This window comes from Plutella xylostella, chromosome 4 (assembly GCF_932276165.1).
Source record: "Plutella xylostella chromosome 4, ilPluXylo3.1, whole genome shotgun sequence".
NCBI lineage: Eukaryota > Metazoa > Arthropoda > Insecta > Lepidoptera > Plutellidae > Plutella > Plutella xylostella.
In genome coordinates, this window is record NC_063984.1 from 8,021,080 (window position 1) to 8,041,414 (window position 20,335).

The following is a 20,335-nucleotide window of genomic DNA, read 5'->3' on the forward strand; positions in this document are numbered from 1 at the left end:
AAATAAGGACGAATAATTCGATTCAAAAAGAGACTAAATATTAATCAAGATTTTTCAATAATTTTCTCTGTTTATTGTAGATTTGGACTTGACCGTTTTTACATAGGTCCCATGTGTAGACAATCCCTTGTTGCGGGGGTGTATCCTCGTAGGGGGTACCAAATTTTCATTAGTTTTTCGATATCTCTTACGGTTTCCGAGATAAATGAGGAAATATGGACAAACCATTTTAAATAAAAACACTATAAATACACGTTATCTAATACTTTTTATTCGTCAAATCACTTGTAAACATACTAAACATAAATAGCTATCAGAAATAAAAGTTACAGAAAAATATATTATTATTTAAATTAACAACAAAATTATACTGTGTGAATATCAACAATCTTTTTATACAATATGATAGTAAGACTAGATATCCTAAATTATAATATAAGGATGACCATTACAATACTAATAATAAATAGATAGTATAACTTATCTATGCTGTAGCCCTACTCTTGGCACGCAATGTATTGGTTTCATCTTGCCTTCTCGCCATTTGGCACTCCCGAAATCGACGGTGGCGCCATCTTGTCTTAACTATTGAGCGGTTATCGACGGAACGCGTCAAAATCTAGTCCAAATTGTGAATTGGCACTCTTGACAACCTTTTTGACAGATGTTATTGTGTTCCATCTTGTGTTGAGGCAAGTCGTCTACGCAAGAACAAATATACAACTTTACTGAGTTTTAAGTAGAGATTTTTGAATAAATTAGCTGGTTAAATGGCTCGTTTAGTGCTTCAATTTTCGATTTTGCGTAATGCGCATCGAAGGGATTTGCGGAGGCGCAGAAATCAGCGGCGAATGGTCCGCTATTTGGACGAGGCTTTGGAAATGAGCGAAGCGGAATTCAGAGAAAACTACCGCCTCAGTAAAGCTCTATTCGAGGATTTGTGTGGAGACATTGGGCCGCTTATGAAGCAGCCAACACGGGTAACCGATATCTCCATAAGATATAAGGTAAGATTTTATGTATACATAACCTCAATGTTGGTAATAGGGAATTCTAACTACTATACTCATGGCATTAAGTTATAATGTATAGGTACAAAGACGTAAATATGACTCGCAATCAAATTAAACTGTTACTAAATACTAATTCTATAATGTCTGTTTCAGATTTTAGTGGCATTATCTTTTTATGCTACCGGCAGCTATCAAAGGCTTGTGGGCAATAGCCATGGTACCCTAATGTCCCAACAATCAGTGTCTCGGGCAATATCAGAGGTCACATGTGCACTTAACAATCCCACAGTCGTTGGGAAGTGGATAAAGTTTCCCCAAAATGAAGTAGAGCGGGAAATTTTGAAAAGGAGGTGTGTTCTACCATGATTACACTGTCTTTGTACTCCCATTATGGTTTCATGTTTTATCTATAATGTAAACAAGTGTATTGTATTTAGCTCCACTCAGCCACCACAGCTCCCTTAAAATAAATGACTATTAACAGATTATCTACAAGTGAAGATTTAATTGCATTAGCGCTATTGCATACCATTCATCTGATAATAACTTACATTATTATTTCTCAGGTTTTATGAAAAATATGGCATACCAGCTATAATTGGTTGCATAGATGGCACCCATGTGGCCATCATTCGTCCACAAAATTTTGAGGAGAGATACTTCAACCGCAAGCACTACCATTCCCGGAATGTCATGATTGTAATTATCCATTATTTAACTATAGATTATTTTCAAGTATAAATAACACAAACCATTTCTATATGTCCCTCTTTATTAATATGAATGTGTGCATTATTATTTTACAGATATGTGATGCAGACCTAAATATATTGTGCGTTGATGCATCCTTTGGCGGTGCATCCCATGACAGCCATGTGTGGAACCAGCACCCGGTGAAAGAACACCTCATAAATCTACAAAGAACTGGAGAGAGGGTGGCATTGCTGGGTTGGTATCATTATACTATTTTTAAAAGTCTTGATTCAACTATAAAAGTGGTATAGTGTGCACACTATCAATTTCCATTGGAACTAATTAAACCTATATTTCAGGTGATTCTGGTTATGCACAGAGGGAGTACATGATGACCCCCATTGTGGATGCGCCAGCTGGCTCTCCTGAGGAGTATTACACGCAAAAACATTGCACAGCTCGCAACACAGTGGAACGCGCCATTGGCGTAATAAAAGCAAGGTGGCGGTGTCTTCTTGGCCACAGAGTCCTCCATTACCACCCTGACAAGGCAGCAAGTATAATACACGCATGTGTTGTGCTTCACAATATGTGCAACCAGGCACATTTAGACTTGGACCAAGCCCACGACGAGTTGCAGGGGGAACTGGCTCCAGCCCAGGACATCGGGGAGCTGCATGGTGGACCGGCTGGAGGCCCTGGCAACGAAGAGCTACACAGGGGAGAGGCAGCTCGGGCACAACTGGTCCGACAACTTTGGGCCTCTCGCTAACAAACTATAAATTATAGTATCTTGTAAATAGTATGTCTTGACTATGACTTGTAAAAATGTTTATTTAAATAAAAATGTATGTAAATTTCAGAATTGTTTATTTTTATCCACCACTGTTATAACACTTATAAATTTTTTCTTTACATTAATCAACATTTTAACTAAAATTTTCAAAAGTATAGGTAGGTACTTATAATTAACATAAAATTAAATTATAATCACAGGAAAAACATATTGTACACTGATAAAACACTTATAACAATAGGAACATAACCATACATGCTTTTTATATTAATAAAAATTACAACAACTTAAAGCAAATTTTTTTCAGATTGGTACCTTAATCAACAGGTATAAAAAATATTATAATCAATGTCTACTTATAAACCCTAAGCTAGATAAATTTGTTATTTTTTGAAATATTGTGCAATTTCTTTGAGCACATTTACTCCATCACGGACCGCTGATGCTAGGTCCCCTAAAGCCCGTGCTGTCAGCAGCTCAGCCTCGACCCTCTTCTCTTCTATCGCCGTCATTCTGTCGACTTCTAGGTCGACTTGGTTGCGGCGGCTGGACCGGCGCTGTGAGGTGCGAGAAGGATTAGCTGAGCCCAATGACTGCTCAGGTTGCACCTCGACAACAATGTAGTCAGGGGTCTGCACCTCGCCTATAATAGGCTCAGGATTGGCCTCGACGTTAACTAGGTCCTGCCATTGACCAGAGCATGATGCAATCTGAAAAAAAAACAAATACACTATTAGTTACACAAAAAGGTGACACTAAGTATAACCTGAATCATAAGTTAATTGTTTACCTCCAGAGAGGGAAGCTGGTTGCAACTGCCTTCACGAGTGGCCAAGTCCTCTGGCTCGTGGTCAACTTGTCTTGTAGGCTAAAAAAAATAAGTTACATGAGTTCATACATAAACATAACACACAAAAGATGGCACATAGCATAATTAAACATTATTATTCACCTCCTGAGTGGCAAATGGGTTGATTGCCAAGTGCTGATCACCGGTGGCAAACTCTTCACCGCCCATGACCGCCACCATCCTCTGTTCCAAGTCCGAAAATTTTGGTGACGGGTCGCTAGGGCCGCCGCCAGTTCGCCTCATTGACGCCGAATTCCTTGCGCATATGCGTTTAAGGTAACATTTTTTTTCGGTCCAGTACTTAAAAATAAAAAGAAATAAAGTAATATTAGTCGGTAATCTTGAGGGAAGTTTAGTTACGGGGCTTTTAATTTATAGTAGTCAAAACAAAATGAAAAGTAAACTTATGATATTAACTTACTTTGCACCAGGCGGGTCCATCTTTTATAGACCCTCCGACCGCATTTAGGGTCGAGGCCAACGATATCCATTTTTTTTTTGTTTCTGACCGCCCTTGGGCGGTCTTTAGAAGACCCCTGGCCAACCCTGGGTTGCTTTCTAAATACTCTACTAGTAATTCCATCTGACGATATGACGGCCGAGTTGCGGAACTCTGCGGGGAAAAACTAGGTTCATTAAAATTATCATAGTAGATATACGAATGATTCTAACACGTTTGGTTACTGAATAACTCACCATGATATCGTTTTAAAACTTTTAGTTAAAGTTGTTATCTATTTATTTTCACCGGACGGGGATGGCGGCAAGAAAGTTTGTGACAATTTTATTTTTTTTCCGCCGTCATTCATTTTTCATGTTTTTCGTTCATTCTTTCACAGAGTAGCTGTCAAAATTGACTCACATGCAACACAAGTTAGAACACAAGACGATCTGAACAAGATCGTGAGCCAATTCATGTCGGGAGTGCCAAATCTAACTTGAAATTGCCATAAACTTGTGTTCGATCTTGACACAATATGAATTTACGTCTTGCGTGCCAAGAGTAGGCCTACTGAGTGCAGATAGGAACTTTAAGCTAATCTCGCCATTAAATCTATGTGTCTCTTTCTGTCAAGGTAGTAGTTTCTAGCAAGGTAGTATACTCACATTTAAGTTCGACATTAGCTGAAAGTTCCTTTATGCAACTCAGCGCTAGTCAGATAGTATAATAGTCAGATACCTATATCTTGCCTGCCCGTGTGTTCATAGATATTTAACTATCAAAGTATTTAGAGTTGTAAATAATTTATTTGTTCAGGAGCTGAATATTGTATTAAAATCGGGCAAGCATGGATTTCCCCGATGGCTACGAAATTTCTACGATTTCCATACACAACTAATCTTTTTTGACTAATGGCAGTGTAGGTATTGTATATTTATTTTACCTATCAGCTATCAGTGATATGAAAAAGGCATCTATCTCAGAATTACATTCGTTATGATGTTAACCACTGTAATACTAAAAGAAGAGGGGGAGATTTCTTTCGGGTTATCACAAGAAATAATAATATCAAGCAAGAGAAGCCACTTTGGATCATTACTAATACAATTCCCATGTGTTAACTTAGAAAATTGAGTTATTTTACGAAGAACAAATTAATCATGTCCATGTAAAAAATTCAATTTTATGTTAATTTCAAATAGTTACGTGGTTAAACAATGACTACGGAATATGACAATAATTTTTTTTCAAAAACGTAGGTATGATTTGCGCATAATACTGAATATTACTAATACATCTAAAAACAATGGGAATTCTACTTATCATTAATAATACAGGCACAGGCAACGTACTAGCAGTAATTATGCTATTAACAAATAAATATTATTCTAGCATCCTACCTAGCGAAATCTAAGGCAATGTAATTTATTGTTTACACATAAAATGTACCCTTACCAAATTGCTCGATGCGTACGATTCACGAAAGTTGACCGAAACTGGCGATGAAATATTGTCAATAGCAGTTTATGAGACGAATACAGGTTGATCTCTGTCTAATTGTCTATACTACATTGCATTTATTCCTGTATCAGCCGTTTCATTACTATAAATTTAGCTCAGCATATGTACTTAATTAGGGATTACAAAATTATTCAAGACGTATTTCTAGTCATTTTACATTCAGCGCTTACACAGAAAACTTATAACTATAAAACATATAAATATTAAGATACTTTCGTATAACTAACACCACAATACCAACGGCAAGATTCGAACTATTCACCATTATCTTCAATCAACTTTAAGCTCGTCACCAACACCATTGACATTGCAATCTGTACAAGACATTATTTAGGTACAAAAACACAGCACCCAGAATTATAACTCGCCCAAAAGATAAGATTAGTGCAGCTATTACAAGATTTTCGAACTTCCATTAACGTTGCGTATCAACTGTCGCTGTCAAAATGTAAGGCAAAGTTAGTTTCAAAAGTGGCTACGTTGGCGATGTTTTTTTTATGTATGTAGTGTCATACAACGCTAGCGTATTGCCATGTTAGCCTGTGCAGCGATTATAGGATTTTCGAACCTTCGTTTACCTTGCGTCACTGTCAACTGTCACTGTCAAAATTAGTTCCAAAAGTGGCTACGTTGGCGCTGTTCTTTTTCCGTATGTAGTATCGTTCAACACTAGCGTATTGCCGTTTTAACGTTAAACGTTGGTGCAGTTATTTTCCCATATGTTCGTGTAGTATCGTACATCGCTAGCCATGTCATCCTGGGGCTCAGGTGTTGGTAAGCGACGGGAACCAGGAGGAGATGCCTTGCCGCGGCGGCAGGGCGGCCCGGAGCAGCGCCTCCTCGTGAGCGCTCAGTCGGAGCAGGACGGAGAGAGCGCGCGTCAGCTGTCTCGCTTCCAGCTCGCGAGCTGTCAGGAAGCGGAGGACCACGTGCTTTAGGTATCTGGAATTGATAGAGAGAATCATTAGTATAGTTCATAAAAAATGGGTTATTAAATCTATTGAGTTATTTGAAAGGACGGGGAGGACCACCAACCTTCTAGAGTGATCAAGTTGATGATAACTTTGGAATTAATGTAAAATCACTCCAGAAGGTTGGTGGTTCCCCCTACCTACCCTCTGTAGATCAGCGTGGCTTTGGGAGGAAGTTTAGACCTTTAAGCAGCCTGTCTACTAGAGCGGAACCAGCTGGTGGACAAACAGCCTTAGGGGATATACACAAAGGTTCCATTCGAGACATTCGAGTGTCAAAGGTGCAGGGCTAAAACCACTACAAAGTATACAGAGTGTCCCTGAGTCACCCCCTTTCGACTTAGTATACCACTTTAGCAACACCCTGTATGTACAATAGAGAGTACACACCTCCTGCTGATGTCCTGCTCCTCCTGCGCGCGGTGGTCGCTGCGGCTGGCCTGCAGCTCGCGCTGGAGAGTCTTCTTCATGTCCGCTATCCGGTTGTCTAAAGTCTTTATTTTCTGAAAGAAAAGGTTGGGGTTTGGTGAGAACAGAGAACTGTTAGGGTAAGACCCCTTTGTAGCGTTGCGCTGCAACGTTGCGTGGTTCCACAGGAACGTACATATATTTATGAGTTTCGGGAAACGCACGCAACTCAGCGCAACGATCCAATGGAGCCTCACACTAAGTCAACTTGGACGGCGGCGGCTAATGTTCAGCAGTGTATAATAAAATTATATGATGCTATGACAAATGACAGGTGGTTGGGCCCGATGCTACAGTGCTGCCATTACATAAAAGCCATGTTTCAGACTTAAAAACCCTGTAGCTTCACCAACCAACATTTACAAAGATATATTGCGATAGAATTCAGATAGACAGAATACTCTTTATTTGTACCCCAAGAAATAAATATCAATGTTACATGACAACTTAATAAGGGTACAAAAGTCTTATCGCTTTAAATAGCGATCTCAACCAAACAACCTTTCGATTGTTTACTTCTTACCTTATTTTTATCACAGATATCAGCCTCCAGCTCCCTCACAGTCTGCTGTAGCGCGGCCTCGCTCCCCGCCAGCTGCTCCGCTCGTCTCTTCAGCTCTTCTACTTCTGCCTGCCTCGCCGCTTCGTTTTCTTTTATTAACTTGCAGGCTGCTTGGTCCTGGAATTATGTAGGAAAAAGTGTTTTAGATGGTGAGGAAAGGAATGTGTTTATTGTAATTATATAGTGGAAAAAGAAAAGTCTTTACTGATAACTGTCTCGATTACGAATTGGTATTCTAAGTTATGTTTCATCAAAATCACATAAGAGGTGAACGGAAGGGGACTTCCGAGTGACGTATCTAATGCAATCTTACGATGACGGAAAATATCGTCCTGCACGTCTAGAATCTAGATACCATTTAACATTTGAGCTATACTCATTCAAAAACGGCGAAACGGCTCGCCACCTATCACATGAGTACAAACAACTGCAAAAAGCGGGTGGCTCGCTCGCAAGTCTTCCTGCTTACCCCTTTGGAGATAACAGCCGTGAGCATAATAATATAAGTAATGTGTGTATGTATGTAGTATACCTGCTCGAGCTGCCGGTGCAGCTGCTGCAGCTGCGCGAGGTCGGCGCACTCCGCCGCCAGGTGGCGCGCCTCCACGCGGCTCAGCTCCAGCGCTTGAGACATGTGAGCGTTGCGGAGAAACGCCTCTTCTTTCTCTTGACGCTCGCTGTGGGGGAGAATAGTGGATATTATGTAGGTCAAAGAGACAGACACCTATAAATGATGTTCCTACTTAGGACTTAACGTGATATGTCAAATATGCAAAAACAGAATTGGAATTTTGCTAATTAACCGTTGTAGGAAACTACTACTAATGAAGTTGTTGGCTATTTTTAACATCTTTTTCGCAATCATTAACTAACCATAAGAGTAATCAACTAATTACTGAATGTGCAACACTCCGTAATTACACCAGTTTATATGTTTCTTTATTTGTAATTCTAAACTTTCGTATAACGGAACAACAACAACTACGCTACTAACACACAAAAACAAAACCCACTTACATATCAACAGCCTTCTGGTACTCCGCGCACTCCTGCTGCAAATCCGCCAGCTCCCCACAAAGCCTGGTCACCTCGGCTCTCTGCTCATCGTACTGTCTTGAAGACTTCTCTGTTCTCTCCTGGAGTAGCTTCACCAGGGTGCGTTCGTTGTCCAGGCTGGCCTTGAGAGAAGCTATCTCTTCTAACGCCTGGTCTAGGTCCCGTTGCAGCGCCATCGATTTGTCCTAGAGAGTTTTAGGGATGTCAGTTGCGATTTTGGATTGGGTTTGATTAGATTATTTTAAAGTGTTGAAGCGCCCAAGTATTTATTTAGGTGAAAGTTATTCGGATAAGTATTTACATTGCAGATCCCCCACAACCAACTTACTGAACCAAGTGAATTGGGTAATGTAATCCGAAAGGGAGTCACCAAACTCGACATTCCGAATACGGTTGCACGGCCTTTTGTCGTGAAGAGTCGAGGCATACCCTACAAAAAGGGCTACCTGCATTAATTTTAAATATAATATATAGCCATTATTTTGCTTTGTACTCAAAGGAAAAATTATATAGCTACAGTTTTGAGACCCTCTTTTGGATTCAATTATCCTGTAATAGGTATCTTACACCATTTAAACGTACCTAAGTATATTTATATACATCTACTGCCAATTCGTGCTGCTCATGTTATTTCCAAAATGGTTAATTAAGCTAAAAGCAAAGCCAGATAAAAACAGCCCAGTAAAAAAGGTTAAGTTACAAAATAAGAGCAAGAAATTGCTATAAGCAAAAAAAAAATCCATGTGTTCAATTTAGACAATGCTACGTGCAGTGAATAAGAAAAAAATTATCATGCATAATTCATTCCATCACAAACAGGATTAGGTACAAATAAAATTTACCGGCATATGAAAAAATACATTTATTTCGCCCAAAAATAGATAAATAAATACTGAACTAAAAATAACAAAAGTATAATGTAAATAAAATCTAAAATACCTTTTTTGGAATGTCGCACTTTAAGATCACAATAATAAGAGCACAAAACACGTATCACTATGTTAGGAAAATAATTGCAACTGAATAAACATAATATATTTTCTCCTTTGTAGTAACAAGCTACTTCTTTGCAAATATTGTACTGATAACTATGTTAAGAATAATGAAAGGGTGCCGTCATGTGATGTGTGACACACTAATCCTTATCTTTACGATTCCAAAAGATAAAACTAATCCACAATAAAATTCGTCAGATTGACCAAATATATTTCTATGATAAAAAATTACTTGTAAATGGTTATATATTTAAAAACTAAGAAATCACAATAAAATTTCACAATACCTTAATGGCTAAATCAATCAAGTTTCTATAATTACCTACTGCGGAATAAACCCATGTGTAATTAAATGAATTATAGTATTTAAGTATCTGCCTACATATTTATTTATTTCATATATTAATAATTCACCGTAAGAAATTACAAAATCCTTTAGAAATTAAACAGATAAAAACAATACATGATTTTAAAAAATCTAAAATAAGAAAAATGAATGCTGCAAAAAAAACACTGTATAAGGATGCGTGAGCATTCGTAAGTAAACCCCGAGGTCAATATTGTAATAATTAAACTATTTTAAAAGAAAATAAAACTGACGAGGCTTAGATATTAAGTGAATAAACCGCCCCGAGACATAACTGACGAAAATGTTCCCATGATGCTCGCAGCATTGCCTCGCTGCACAGCCAGGGATATTCTTTGCATCAGGTATGCCCCAGAGCGGTTGTCGTAGCCTCGGCTCCTCAAGCGGTGACCGATCGCCCTTACGAAGGCCTTTCCCTGTTCGCCCCAGACCCCCGCGGTCTCCAACGCCAACGGGACGAAGATGTAGGTGGCCATCAACTGTCTGTACTTGTTGCATTTCTGCCTTGCAGCCGCCTCTGCAGCGGCACCAGCGGTTACTGCGGTTAGGCCTACGTGGGATGGGGCAAATGTGCAGACGCACGTCGCATCCCATAGCACGGACCGGCCCCACTCCCACGGAATCAGCGTGAGACCGTCCGGGCGCTTCCCGTCACTACGGCATAAACCCGGCGGTTCTAAAACCGTTGGAACGCCAGCTGTGACGAGAGCTCTACGGACAATGTCGTTGATGGCTTGATGCCGGGAGAGCCTCCCCGCGCTGCGAACACAGTGGAGGCCGTGCCGGCCTAGCCGGTCCACCGTCGCTCCACAGGCGCACGAGTGTGGCTCACAGATATTGCAGCCCAGGCGCAGCGCCACCGCCACACGCAGAGAATCGTCATCCAGCAACGTCCCCATTTGCGGCGATGGCAATGCGTGCAGCCAAAGACCCGACTCCGGTTGTGACGCCGCTCGCAGGCGTGCGAGCTCCTCGCCTGTAGTCTGTGCCAGAAGCGCATCCACCGCGACCCGGCACATCTCCTCATCCCAATCCCGTTGACGCTGCGGCTGCTCCGGCTCCGTGCCGCTACGACACCGTGCCCGCCACAATTCCAGGGCCTCTTCTGTGTAGGGAATGTACAACTCGTCACCATTAAATGGTAGGATACGAGTGACTAGCTGTAACACTCCCGACGAAGAGGCCAAAAAGGCCGGCAACTCAGTGTCCTGCAGACGACGGATGCCCAGACCACCGTGCCTAATTGGAAGCGCTGCCTGAGACCACTGGAGCTCTGTCATATTGGTATTGATGATACCCCCCAAGAGATCCTTTAGTGTCTCGTCATACATCGCCGACTCCACGCCACATAGCCATACAGGCGATGTTCGAAGCGTATAAGTTAGCCGTGGGATGGACAAACACGACCGCAGGATCGTCAGAGCCACATGCGCCGAGAGCTGACCTAGGAGCGGTTTAGTGTCCGCCAGTGCCCTCATTTTGGACAACAAGACACTCGGCACCCCCTCTGGGAACACGGGTGCGCCCAAAAGGGTAAAATGGGCCTTGTCCAGTTGCACAAAACCCGGCACTAAGGCGTCGCAGCGTGCATCAAATTAAGTACATCAAAAGCACTTAGTGCAGTGTCAAAGCTTTGCTCAGTGAAAACAGTGAAGCTCCCATAATTAATTTTAAAATCCACACAAACCAACTCACCGCTTGTCTTGAATATTTATCTAAGCATTTCACACGGTTATTTATAATTATTTATTCATGTTTATATAATAAAATCTCTACTAAATAAAATTTTGTTTCAGCTTCAAACTCAAAAAAATATATATCATAGGAACCAAAAATAGAATGCAAATTTCTATTTAAAATTAAAAATATACTAAACTGATTTAATTCCAAAATACTGCTATTACATAGCATCCATAAACAACATAAACCTAAGTAAATGCAAACATTTCATAACTATAGTATGATTGCCATGAACAGTTTTGAAAGACACTCTAAATAAAGGAACTGTAATTTTAAGAACTACTCAACTACATAGGTACAACAAGGTTTGATAATCGATCTCTTATGGTCTCTCTCTCTCTTACTTCTTTATAATTTTTCAAGTGACATGTTTAGCACGTTGTTATTGTTATTATAATTTCATTTTGCATTTTAACCCTAACTTCAAAATCAGTTATCACCAACAACAAAAGCATCTTTCAAAACTGCTCACTCAGACGGCTACGCTTAGTACAGTCGGCGGCACAACTCGCTACCAGTACAGTCGGCTACGTGATCAAATGCTGTAGAGACTGGCACTCACGGCCTGGTGCTCCGCCGAGCTGCGGAGAGCCTTCACCTCCATCGCTAGCGAGTGCACTTCCCCGTTTAAACGCACCACCTGGGGTTAGGGATGAGTCAGTATGGTCACGGTGGGGAAATTAGGACTTGAATTCAATAGCGGCTTTTAGGTTTATCGTGATATTGGAGATGCTATGAACAAATAGTCGTGCTTGATAGTCTTCATAGCTAATTATTTGTTGCGGATTATCTTACTTTAGTCTACTACCGCTCTGAACATTTGCACCACCATTCCTTTAGGTATTAGGAGATCAAATTTGGGACAGAAGATTTGAAAAATCTATGGGTGCAACGTGATAAAATTATAAACGTTTGAAAATACGAGTGATGTTGTGACGTACCTAACCTACGTTTGCGAAAGTGGTCGATATCGACGAAAATAGGAACATTATACTTTACTGGCTAACTGCTAAGCGAAGATAAAGGCATAGTGATATCGATTCTGAAGGCGGAAATTTTAAATTTAGAGACGTCAAAACCTTAATTTCTTTGTTTAAAATTCGACTCTATGATTGTTTCCGTAAATGTCATTTTATGCTAGCAATTTTTTTAGTTTGACAGCGTTAAAATTAGAATTTCAGCCTTCAGAATCAACATCAATAACAAGATAAAGACAGATATTAAAGGAACAAATCTTAAATTCATTATTATAAAACCATACAATACTCAACAATTGGCATCTTGGAAGTAGATATTTTAGATATTATCAAATATAAATTCAATATTCGTTCCTCAAAATAAGTCCCATAGATAGTATAACAGCATTTACCTTTGCCTCGCTATTAGCTAGGCTCTGTTTAGTTTTCTCCAGCTCGGCCGTCATGTCCATCAGTTTCTCCTGTAGTTCTTTCTTCTCCGTCTCTGTCCTTCTCCTCTCCGCCCCCTCTTCCCCCGCTTGCCGCGACAGTCGCGCCACCTATACAACTTTTAATGACAATCGACCGCCACGCTTTGTTGGCTGGATGGACGTGAATCCATGCCCGCTTCGAAAACTTTGATCTTATACTTAACTTATCGATTCACTACCTCACTGGCTTGTGTGTACCGCATTTTTTTTATATAGAACTCACTTAAATAAGACCTGTTTTTTTGTTATTAAATAATGTTATGTAAGTGCAGCAGTATGAAATTGCGATTTTTATGTACAAAAGAGAACATTTTGATTTATTTTGTTAGGTAAGTAAGTTATGTAAATACAGTTTCTGACACCATATTGTTTCTCACACCATGCGTTAAGGTCAGTATGTCATAATTAAACATGCTTGAAATCATTAATATGCCATGACATGCATGCCTTAAAAAAGTGTACCTACCCATATATCCAGCATTTATTCGACGAGTGTACTGTATTTTCATTTATATATGAATTAAGACATAATATTATTTTCTTAAATATTACCTGTATTAGGTAATATTATAAAGGTATGTGAGAAAAATATAGCTTAACTAGCTTTAGTAGATACATTATTATTTTGAATAGACTAACTAACACACTCTCTCATTTATAGCATCTGCATTGGGCCATTGGGCCCAATTTATTGGACATGATGGATGAATCTGTCAGCCAGCGACAAATCCGCGGATTGGTGGGCCCGTGAATGGGAGCCTTAAGGTCGTTTGTCCACCGCACGCCGTCACCGTCACGTCACGAGAACGAGATTATTTGAGGCCGAGTTTAATATGCGGCGATGTGACGCATGTGCGGTGGACACGCAGCTAAGTAAAATTTATGTACCGCTACTTCCGACGGTGAAGGCGTGCGGTGGACAAACGCTCTAAGGTAGAATGGAGTTCGGCAATATTGATACCAAAAACTCTATTTATATTTATATTTTATGAAAATGCAGCTAGAAAGGTACCTGAGTCTCGAGCGCGGCGATCTGCCCGCTCCACGAGGTCTTCACGTCGGCCAGCGCCATCTTGGTCTCGTCCAGTTGCCGCGCCAGCACCGCCCTCTCGCGGCACACTCGGTCGTAGGCCTCGCAGCCGGTTTGGGCTAGGTCTTGTTTATCTGGAAATAGGTAGTCATTGTTAAATGATGTATTGTTGTGTGACGGTGACAGGCAATAGATTTGGACTAGATTTTTGAGGATTAGTCAGGTTTAGTAGTCTCCCACGTTGAAGAAAAACAACTCTCTGGAGCCCTGAGTACTAAGGCATTAGCTTCAGCCAGATTGCTGTTAACGGATCCCTAATGTCAATCAGGAGTCGTGTCTTCGGTGCAACATCTCTTTGCTGGAGTAAATAGCGGGTCAAATCTGCCTTTCCTTTTTCAAGAGAATTGAATTGATAAAAGAGAGAAGTTAGAGGTTAGTGAGCGTGGTTATCTAATGTCTATAGCACAGTCGCTAAGCACACGCGTGTGTGCACGTGCGCGTGCGAAAGAGGCAAATATTAAAAGGGCAATGCCCTTTTTTCGCTGTGCCGAGCGACAGTGCTTTAGTAGGATGTCTGTTCTTATGTACTTACCGCAAAACTGATAATTATATACTAAGCCGAAAGAGCGCGAAAAAAAACTTGCCTCTCCATTATTTTCGCGTATTCCCAAAAGTCGTAGAACAAAAGTAGTTCAGATTGACCTTCTTTCGACTTAGTATATAACAGTTGGTACATACCGGCAGGGTGCATATGATGGCCGGGGTCCCCGGGCGGCAGTGCGGCGCGCATCAGGTCCAACTTCTGCTCGAGCTCCTTGCCTCGGCCACGCCCGCCGCTATTTATCTCTGTAGCCGACTGTCCAGTTCCAGTGTGGTATACAGGGTGACGCAAAAGTGATATACTAAGCCGAAAGAGCAGGAAAAAAATCTTGCTTCTCCATTTTTTTCGCGAATTTCCAAAAGTTGTAAAACAAAAGGTGTTCAGTTTGACCCCTTTTCGACTTAGTATATGTATAACTTTTGCTTCCTGTATATGTGTTGTTGATACACACCGGCAGGGTGCATAATATGATGATTGCTGTCCCCGGGCGGCAGTGCAGCCCGCATCAGCTCCAACTCTTGCTCTAACTCCGTGGCCCGCGCCTCGGCCGCGCCCGCCGCGCGAGTGAGCGAGGTACGCTCGGTGGACCACGCGCGGTTACGCTCTTCTATCCACTGTCTTATCCAATGTCTAAAGCACGGGGTCTATCCACTGTCTTATCCAATGTCTAAATCACGGTCGCTAGGCACACTGTGCTGTTACAGATACAAATATAAAAAGAGCAATGCCACTTTGGCGACCATGCTTTAGTAGGATGTCTGCTGTTGGTACGGTCAGGTGCAGAGAAACCTGACCCCCCTCTCATAGTAACAATGCTTCTGAGGGGGGTCAGGTTTCTCTGCCCCTTACTGTACTTACCGGCAGGGTGCATATGATGATTGCTGTCCCCGGGCGGCAGTGCGGCGCGCATCAGCTCCAACTCCTGCTGTAACTCCGCGGCCCGCGCCTCGGCCGCGCCCGCCGCTATTTACCTCTGTAGCTGTCCAGTTTGGTATACAGAGTGATGCAAAAGTGACATTACTAAGCCGAAAGGGCACCAAAAAAAACTTGCTTCTCCATGTTTGTCGCGTATTTTCAAAAGACGTAGAACATTCAGATTGACCCTTTCGACTTAGTTTATACGAGGGCTACACCGAAAAGATCGGGAATAGAATACTTAGGAATAAATTAGAGTGAAACCTTTTTGGTGTATCAAATGTAGTGTTTTTTCAAACATAATTCCATTTTCGAATTTTTAAAAAAGTAAAAAATAAAAGAGTATTGACCATTTGAATTTGACAAGTCGGTGTAAAAAATGGAGCTTACGCGGGAACATTTCCGTGCAATAATTTTTCACAACGTTCGTCGAGGTTTATCTCAAGAACAATGTCTCGCCGAGCTTGTTTCTATTTATAAACTTGAAGCACCAAGTAAAACGACTATATATCGTTGGTATTCTGAGTTTCGCCGTGGACGTTCCTCTCTTACCACAGTCCCTTCTACTGGTCGGCCAAAAACAGCGGTAACACAAGATAACATCGATGCTGTACGCCAGTTAATAAAAGAAGATAGACATGTGATATACGAGCAGATTCGGGCTTCTCTCAGCATTGGTATGACAGCCATTCAAACCATTTTACATGAAGAACTGGGTGTCAAGAAGTTAGTTTCGCGCTGGGTGCCCCACCGTTTGACCGAGGAACAAAAGTCGGCTCGTGTTAATTGGTGTCGATCTGCTCTGCAACGGTTCAATGGAGGCAGTTCAAATGCTGTCTACAATATCGTCTCTGGTGATGAATCGTGGATTTATTCATATGAGCCCGAAAGAAAACATCAATCGGCAGTTTGGGTCTTCGAAGGTGAGGTCAAGCCAACAAAAGTTATTCGCTCACGCAGCGTGTCGAAAAAAATGGTCGCTTCGTTTGTATCGAAAACTGGCCATGTGGCTACGATTCCATTACAAGAACAAAGGACGGTTACTGCTGATTGGTACACAACAATTTGTTTGCCGGAAGTCGTAAGAGAATTTCGTAAAACTAACCCGAATCGTCGTATAATCCTTCACCACGATAATGCAAGCTCTCATACCGCTCGCAAAACAAGAACGTTTTTAAATATGGAAAACGTGGAGTTGATGGACCATCCTCCGTATAGCCCTGATCTGAGCCCCAATGATTATTTTACATTCCCAAGAATTAAAGATATGCTACGTGGTCAACGGTTTAGCGGCCCAGAAGAGGCGGTCGAAGCTTACAAATCAGCTGTTTTGACAGTATCCACTTCAGACTGGAATTACTGTTTCAATGATTGGTTTAATCGAATAAAAAAGTGCATTGAATGTCACGGAGACTACTTTGAAAAACAATAAAAGTAAATAATATTATGATATCTTTGTACTTTTTTCTATACCCGATCATTTCGGTATCGCCCTCGTATAACTTTTGAAACTTCATGTAGGCATATATATGTGTCGTTGATACACACCGGCAGGGTGCATATGATGGCTGGGGTCCCCGGGCGGCAGTGCGGCGCGCATCAGCTCCAGCTCCTGCTGTAACTCCGCGGCCCGCGCCTCGGCCGCGCCCGCCGCTCGAGTGAGCGCCGTACGCTCGGTCGACCACGCGCGGTTACGCTCTTCTAGCTCCTCCTGGGGTAATAATTCATTCCATGATCACAGTTACTTACATAAGGAGTTAAAATAATTTGAACAAACGATCATTATGGACCCAGGAGTGCACAGAAATTTCCTATTAGGAGAAGGAAGGAGGAGGTATATCATGTTATTAGCTTTACCATAGCTTTTCTGTGAGCTTAGCTTTGCCAGCAGTAAATTTTCATTAAAAGTCATTTGGTAGTTTTTATGTAAAAGAGTAACAAACATAAACACTTATAAACTTTTGACTTTAAAGCATTAGTGTGATACCACTGTTGAGGTTAAGTGGCTTGAAAAATGAGTGTCGCTACACCTCCGTGAATGTGGATTACAAAGATACGACACATACATGGCAGTATTCTCTCGCGGAGGATGTCGATGAGCTTGTCCAAGAATGTACACATTGTTAAGCTATAGCTTATATTATAGCTTACGCTTCGAAAGTATCGCAAAATTTCCCATGCATGATCTGGTATAATGAATAACTTTGTCAATAGTATACTATGATCAAGTTACATGAGGCGGCCTGTACTCACAGTGAGTGCGTCGAGGCGGGGCTGCGCGCGCTCGGCGGCCGCCAGCCGGGCCCGCAGGTCGCGCAGCTGCCTCTCCGCCGCGTCTCGCTCGGCGGCTGCTCGCTGGGCGTCGGCTTGAGCGGCGCGCGCCACTGCTTGTGCTGCCGCCGCCTCTTCACCTGCGGGAGAAGTGATACTTTGAGGCTGCATCCAGCAGTAATACTGGTATTTACATCTCATTCCACGAGGAAAGAAATATATCAAAACACTTATTACATTTGAATAAGGGTAGTTTTTGTTTGTGTCAGATGTCTTTCCCTGTGGAATGGGATAGTCTGTGGAAGCGAAGGTTTGTATGTAATTCTCCGCCATAGAGTACTAACTAGTGCGTGAAACCTATTATAAATAATCAGCAATGATCTGCCTCTGACAATTTACATGGTAGTTCGAGTTTCTTTTTTCTTCCTTTTCCAACAATTATACCAATACACAGACCTAAGACTAATTTGACATAAGTAGCCCGTCAACCCCACACAGTTGAACTTACTCTGCACAGAAGCCAGGGTCTGCTTCAGTTCCTCAACCTTCCTCTCCCACACAGAGTCTCGCTCCCGCAGCTTAGCCTCGAGCTGGCCGGTGTACTGCTGCTGCAGCCCGGGCTGGTCGATCTGGCCGCCGGTACGGTCCGACAGGTACGCCTCCAGTTGAGGTGATATTGACTGGAATGAGCAGGAAAGTAATGATAACGATTTTTTGAGTTATATAAGTCATTTAAATGAAGATTTTTGTGATATGAGTATTGGTAAAAATAAAATAAAAATGATGAAGACCAGATGAGCATTGTTAGTTTGTAGGATTGTCGTAAATAAAGACTTCACATATTCAAACTATGGTCATACACATGGGTCAACTCTAAAAACTTAGCTTTTTCATTTATTATCATATTAAGCATAATATTATTAACAAATTTAACTTATTCAAGTATAAAAAATCTTACTTCTGATGTGGATGTGTCTCCCACTCCACCAGAGCTGCTTGGTGTCGTTGTTGCCGTCTAGAAATTTAAATAGTCACTAATATTAATTCAGCTAAATGCAACCAAGACTACATCCAAATAATCTTGTTTTAGATACAGGTTTAAAAGGTTAAAGCAGACTGACTGTTATTAATTTGTAGAAATTAATGAAGTTACTAAGTTTATTTTTATAATAATTAATTCCATACCGTATCATCCCTAAACGATATTCTTCCCAACAAGTTGCCCGCCCGCCAGCTGCTTGTAAGTTTGCTGATATCATTTCCAGTTTCCTCCTTAATTTTACTCTTTAAGCTTGCAAACATTTTAGTGTCCAAGGCCTACGCCACTGAAATATGTCGAATTAAAAAGTTTAATTATGAAATATCTAAACTGGTTGTGCAAATTACCTTGATAACGCTCGATATTGTAGGAATGTTGCTCTCTTTACCTGTTTGTTTTAAGTTTGTTGCCGTGCTTATGTCGCCGTTCACACAATAACCCAATCAAATTTTGTATGCATCACAATATTCGTATTTCCTTAAACATATTTGTAAATATGTGAACTCTAAACTCACGGTATAAAATTAAAAACACTGAAAAACTGAAAATGAAAAATATATTTTCCCAGTAGAAAACCAAAATTTACTGACAGCTGACACTGAACTGACAGCTGACAAACTGACATGACATTTGACCACCAACACCACACGATCACAGAAAATATTAGTCAAGGCCCGTTCTTTTTCAGCAGAAGAAAAGATAAGTAAGTGGGTAGGTACAAAAATGTAGGCTAGTGAACATTTTTGTCGCTCAATGAATTAAAAAAGTAATAGAGGGGGAGACACTAACTATGATGCCTATTATGGTATGTTTTCTTAGAGTTTATACTACCTACTGCATAAGTGCATACCCCAGACGCTGGCCGCGTTACTTCACTATACGGCGATGCTCAGCCTTTGGGCGAGGTGAGCCTCAAGGGACCCCCTTGAGGCTTTTATTAGCCTGGTACTTAAAAGCCGGCGCGCTAAGGTTTCGACTCCGACAGGCACAATCTCTTCTAGGCATGCCTTGCGACCATAGAACAACGCGGACTCGGCATGCTTGCGACCGACGACCGCGATACGCGCAAGTCGAGATGCATTTTGCGACGTTATTTGCATGCGGTACAGTCAGCTGCATAAGTAGCTATACACTTTTGTACCTTTTCAATCTGAAACCGCTTGACGGTTCGACAGTTTGACAAGGTACATAAGTGTATACATAGCTACTTATGCAGTTGACTGTACATTTGGCGAATGGTACGGTACGTTTTCCGACTGAGCCATTCTGGCATAGTGCACGCGATTTACGCGCGTATTTTGAATTTGTAATTAGCTGTTGTAGATAGTAACTACCCCGGGCCTATAAATAACTGCTAGCTGAGGGCTAACTGAGGGTAAGAAAAACAGATTATCTTTTTATTTTACTTTATTGGGTGTAATAATTATTTACAACTTACATATCAAACTTATTATTCTTCGGTTCTTTCACTTCTTTTGTCTTAGTTGAATTGGTACCATTTCTATTAAAATACATTCAATTTATTCTTGCAAGTACCTACTTATTTGTGTGATGTGAT

General features: G+C 41.2%; 3 protein-coding genes across 6 annotated transcripts; 1 reads left to right on the forward strand and 2 right to left on the reverse strand.

Annotated features, from left to right (window-relative positions):
* The first annotated feature begins 495 nt into the window (after positions 1-495).
* Positions 496-2,568, forward strand: LOC105384398 (putative nuclease HARBI1). Its single transcript, XM_038108763.2, has 5 exons — positions 496-1,007; positions 1,167-1,363; positions 1,580-1,712; positions 1,820-1,961; positions 2,066-2,568. Exons 1-5 carry the CDS (start codon positions 771-773, stop codon positions 2,476-2,478), a joined length of 1,122 nt encoding a protein of 373 aa, XP_037964691.2. The 5' UTR covers positions 496-770; the 3' UTR covers positions 2,479-2,568.
* A 242-nt stretch (positions 2,569-2,810) lies between these two features.
* Positions 2,811-4,361, reverse strand: LOC105385876. 3 transcript variants are annotated; one of them, XM_038108764.2, is made up of 5 exons: positions 4,049-4,361; positions 3,774-3,965; positions 3,455-3,652; positions 3,293-3,370; positions 2,811-3,212 (listed from the first exon to the last, which is right to left on the reverse strand). In XM_038108764.2, the coding sequence occupies exons 1-5, from the start codon at positions 4,049-4,051 to the stop codon at positions 2,886-2,888; spliced, it is 798 nt and encodes a 265-aa protein (XP_037964692.1). In that variant the 5' UTR covers positions 4,052-4,361; the 3' UTR covers positions 2,811-2,885. The 3 variants fall into 3 exon arrangements, with proteins under 3 accessions (XP_037964692.1, XP_037964693.1, XP_037964694.1); XM_038108765.2 differs by having other exon boundaries at positions 3,774-4,361; XM_038108766.2 differs by having other exon boundaries at positions 3,455-4,361.
* A 1,672-nt stretch (positions 4,362-6,033) lies between these two features.
* LOC105388925 (golgin subfamily A member 1) lies at positions 6,034-19,376 on the reverse strand. 2 transcript variants are annotated; one of them, XM_048630926.1, is made up of 13 exons: positions 19,166-19,376; positions 18,924-19,063; positions 18,697-18,753; positions 18,247-18,418; positions 17,721-17,878; positions 17,016-17,178; positions 13,934-14,085; positions 12,844-12,990; positions 8,334-8,557; positions 7,849-7,993; positions 7,278-7,433; positions 6,677-6,789; positions 6,034-6,257 (listed from the first exon to the last, which is right to left on the reverse strand). In XM_048630926.1, exons 2-13 carry the CDS (start codon positions 19,038-19,040, stop codon positions 6,080-6,082), a joined length of 1,782 nt encoding a protein of 593 aa, XP_048486883.1. In that variant the 5' UTR covers positions 19,041-19,063; positions 19,166-19,376; the 3' UTR covers positions 6,034-6,079. The 2 variants fall into 2 exon arrangements, with proteins under 2 accessions (XP_048486883.1, XP_048486885.1); XM_048630928.1 differs by lacking the exon at positions 12,844-12,990.
* Positions 19,377-20,335: the final 959 nt, after the last annotated feature.

Bases quoted from the DNA above. Each gene is read 5' to 3' on its own strand.
- LOC105388925 (XM_048630926.1), bottom strand. From the start codon at position 19,040: ATGTTTGCAAGCTTAAAGAGTAAAATTAAGGAGGAAACTGGAAATGAT. The intron at 12,991-13,933 runs GTACCTTTCTAG...AAAGTTGTATAG, and splicing joins TCGCCGCGCTCGAGACTCAG to GTGGCGCGACTGTCGCGGCA. The intron at 6,258-6,676 runs GTGTGTACTCTC...TATCAATTCCAG, and splicing joins GAGCAGGACATCAGCAGGAG to ATACCTAAAGCACGTGGTCC.
- LOC105385876 (XM_038108764.2), bottom strand. The intron at 3,653-3,773 runs GTAAGTTAATAT...TTTATTTTTAAG, and splicing joins ATGGACCCGCCTGGTGCAAA to TACTGGACCGAAAAAAAATG. The intron at 3,371-3,454 runs GTGAATAATAAT...TATTTTTTTTAG, and splicing joins ACCCATTTGCCACTCAGGAG to CCTACAAGACAAGTTGACCA.
- LOC105384398 (XM_038108763.2), top strand. From the start codon at position 771: ATGGCTCGTTTAGTGCTTCAATTTTCGATTTTGCGTAATGCGCATCGA. The intron at 1,008-1,166 runs GTAAGATTTTAT...TGTCTGTTTCAG, and splicing joins ATATCTCCATAAGATATAAG to ATTTTAGTGGCATTATCTTT. The intron at 1,713-1,819 runs GTAATTATCCAT...ATTATTTTACAG, and splicing joins ATTCCCGGAATGTCATGATT to ATATGTGATGCAGACCTAAA.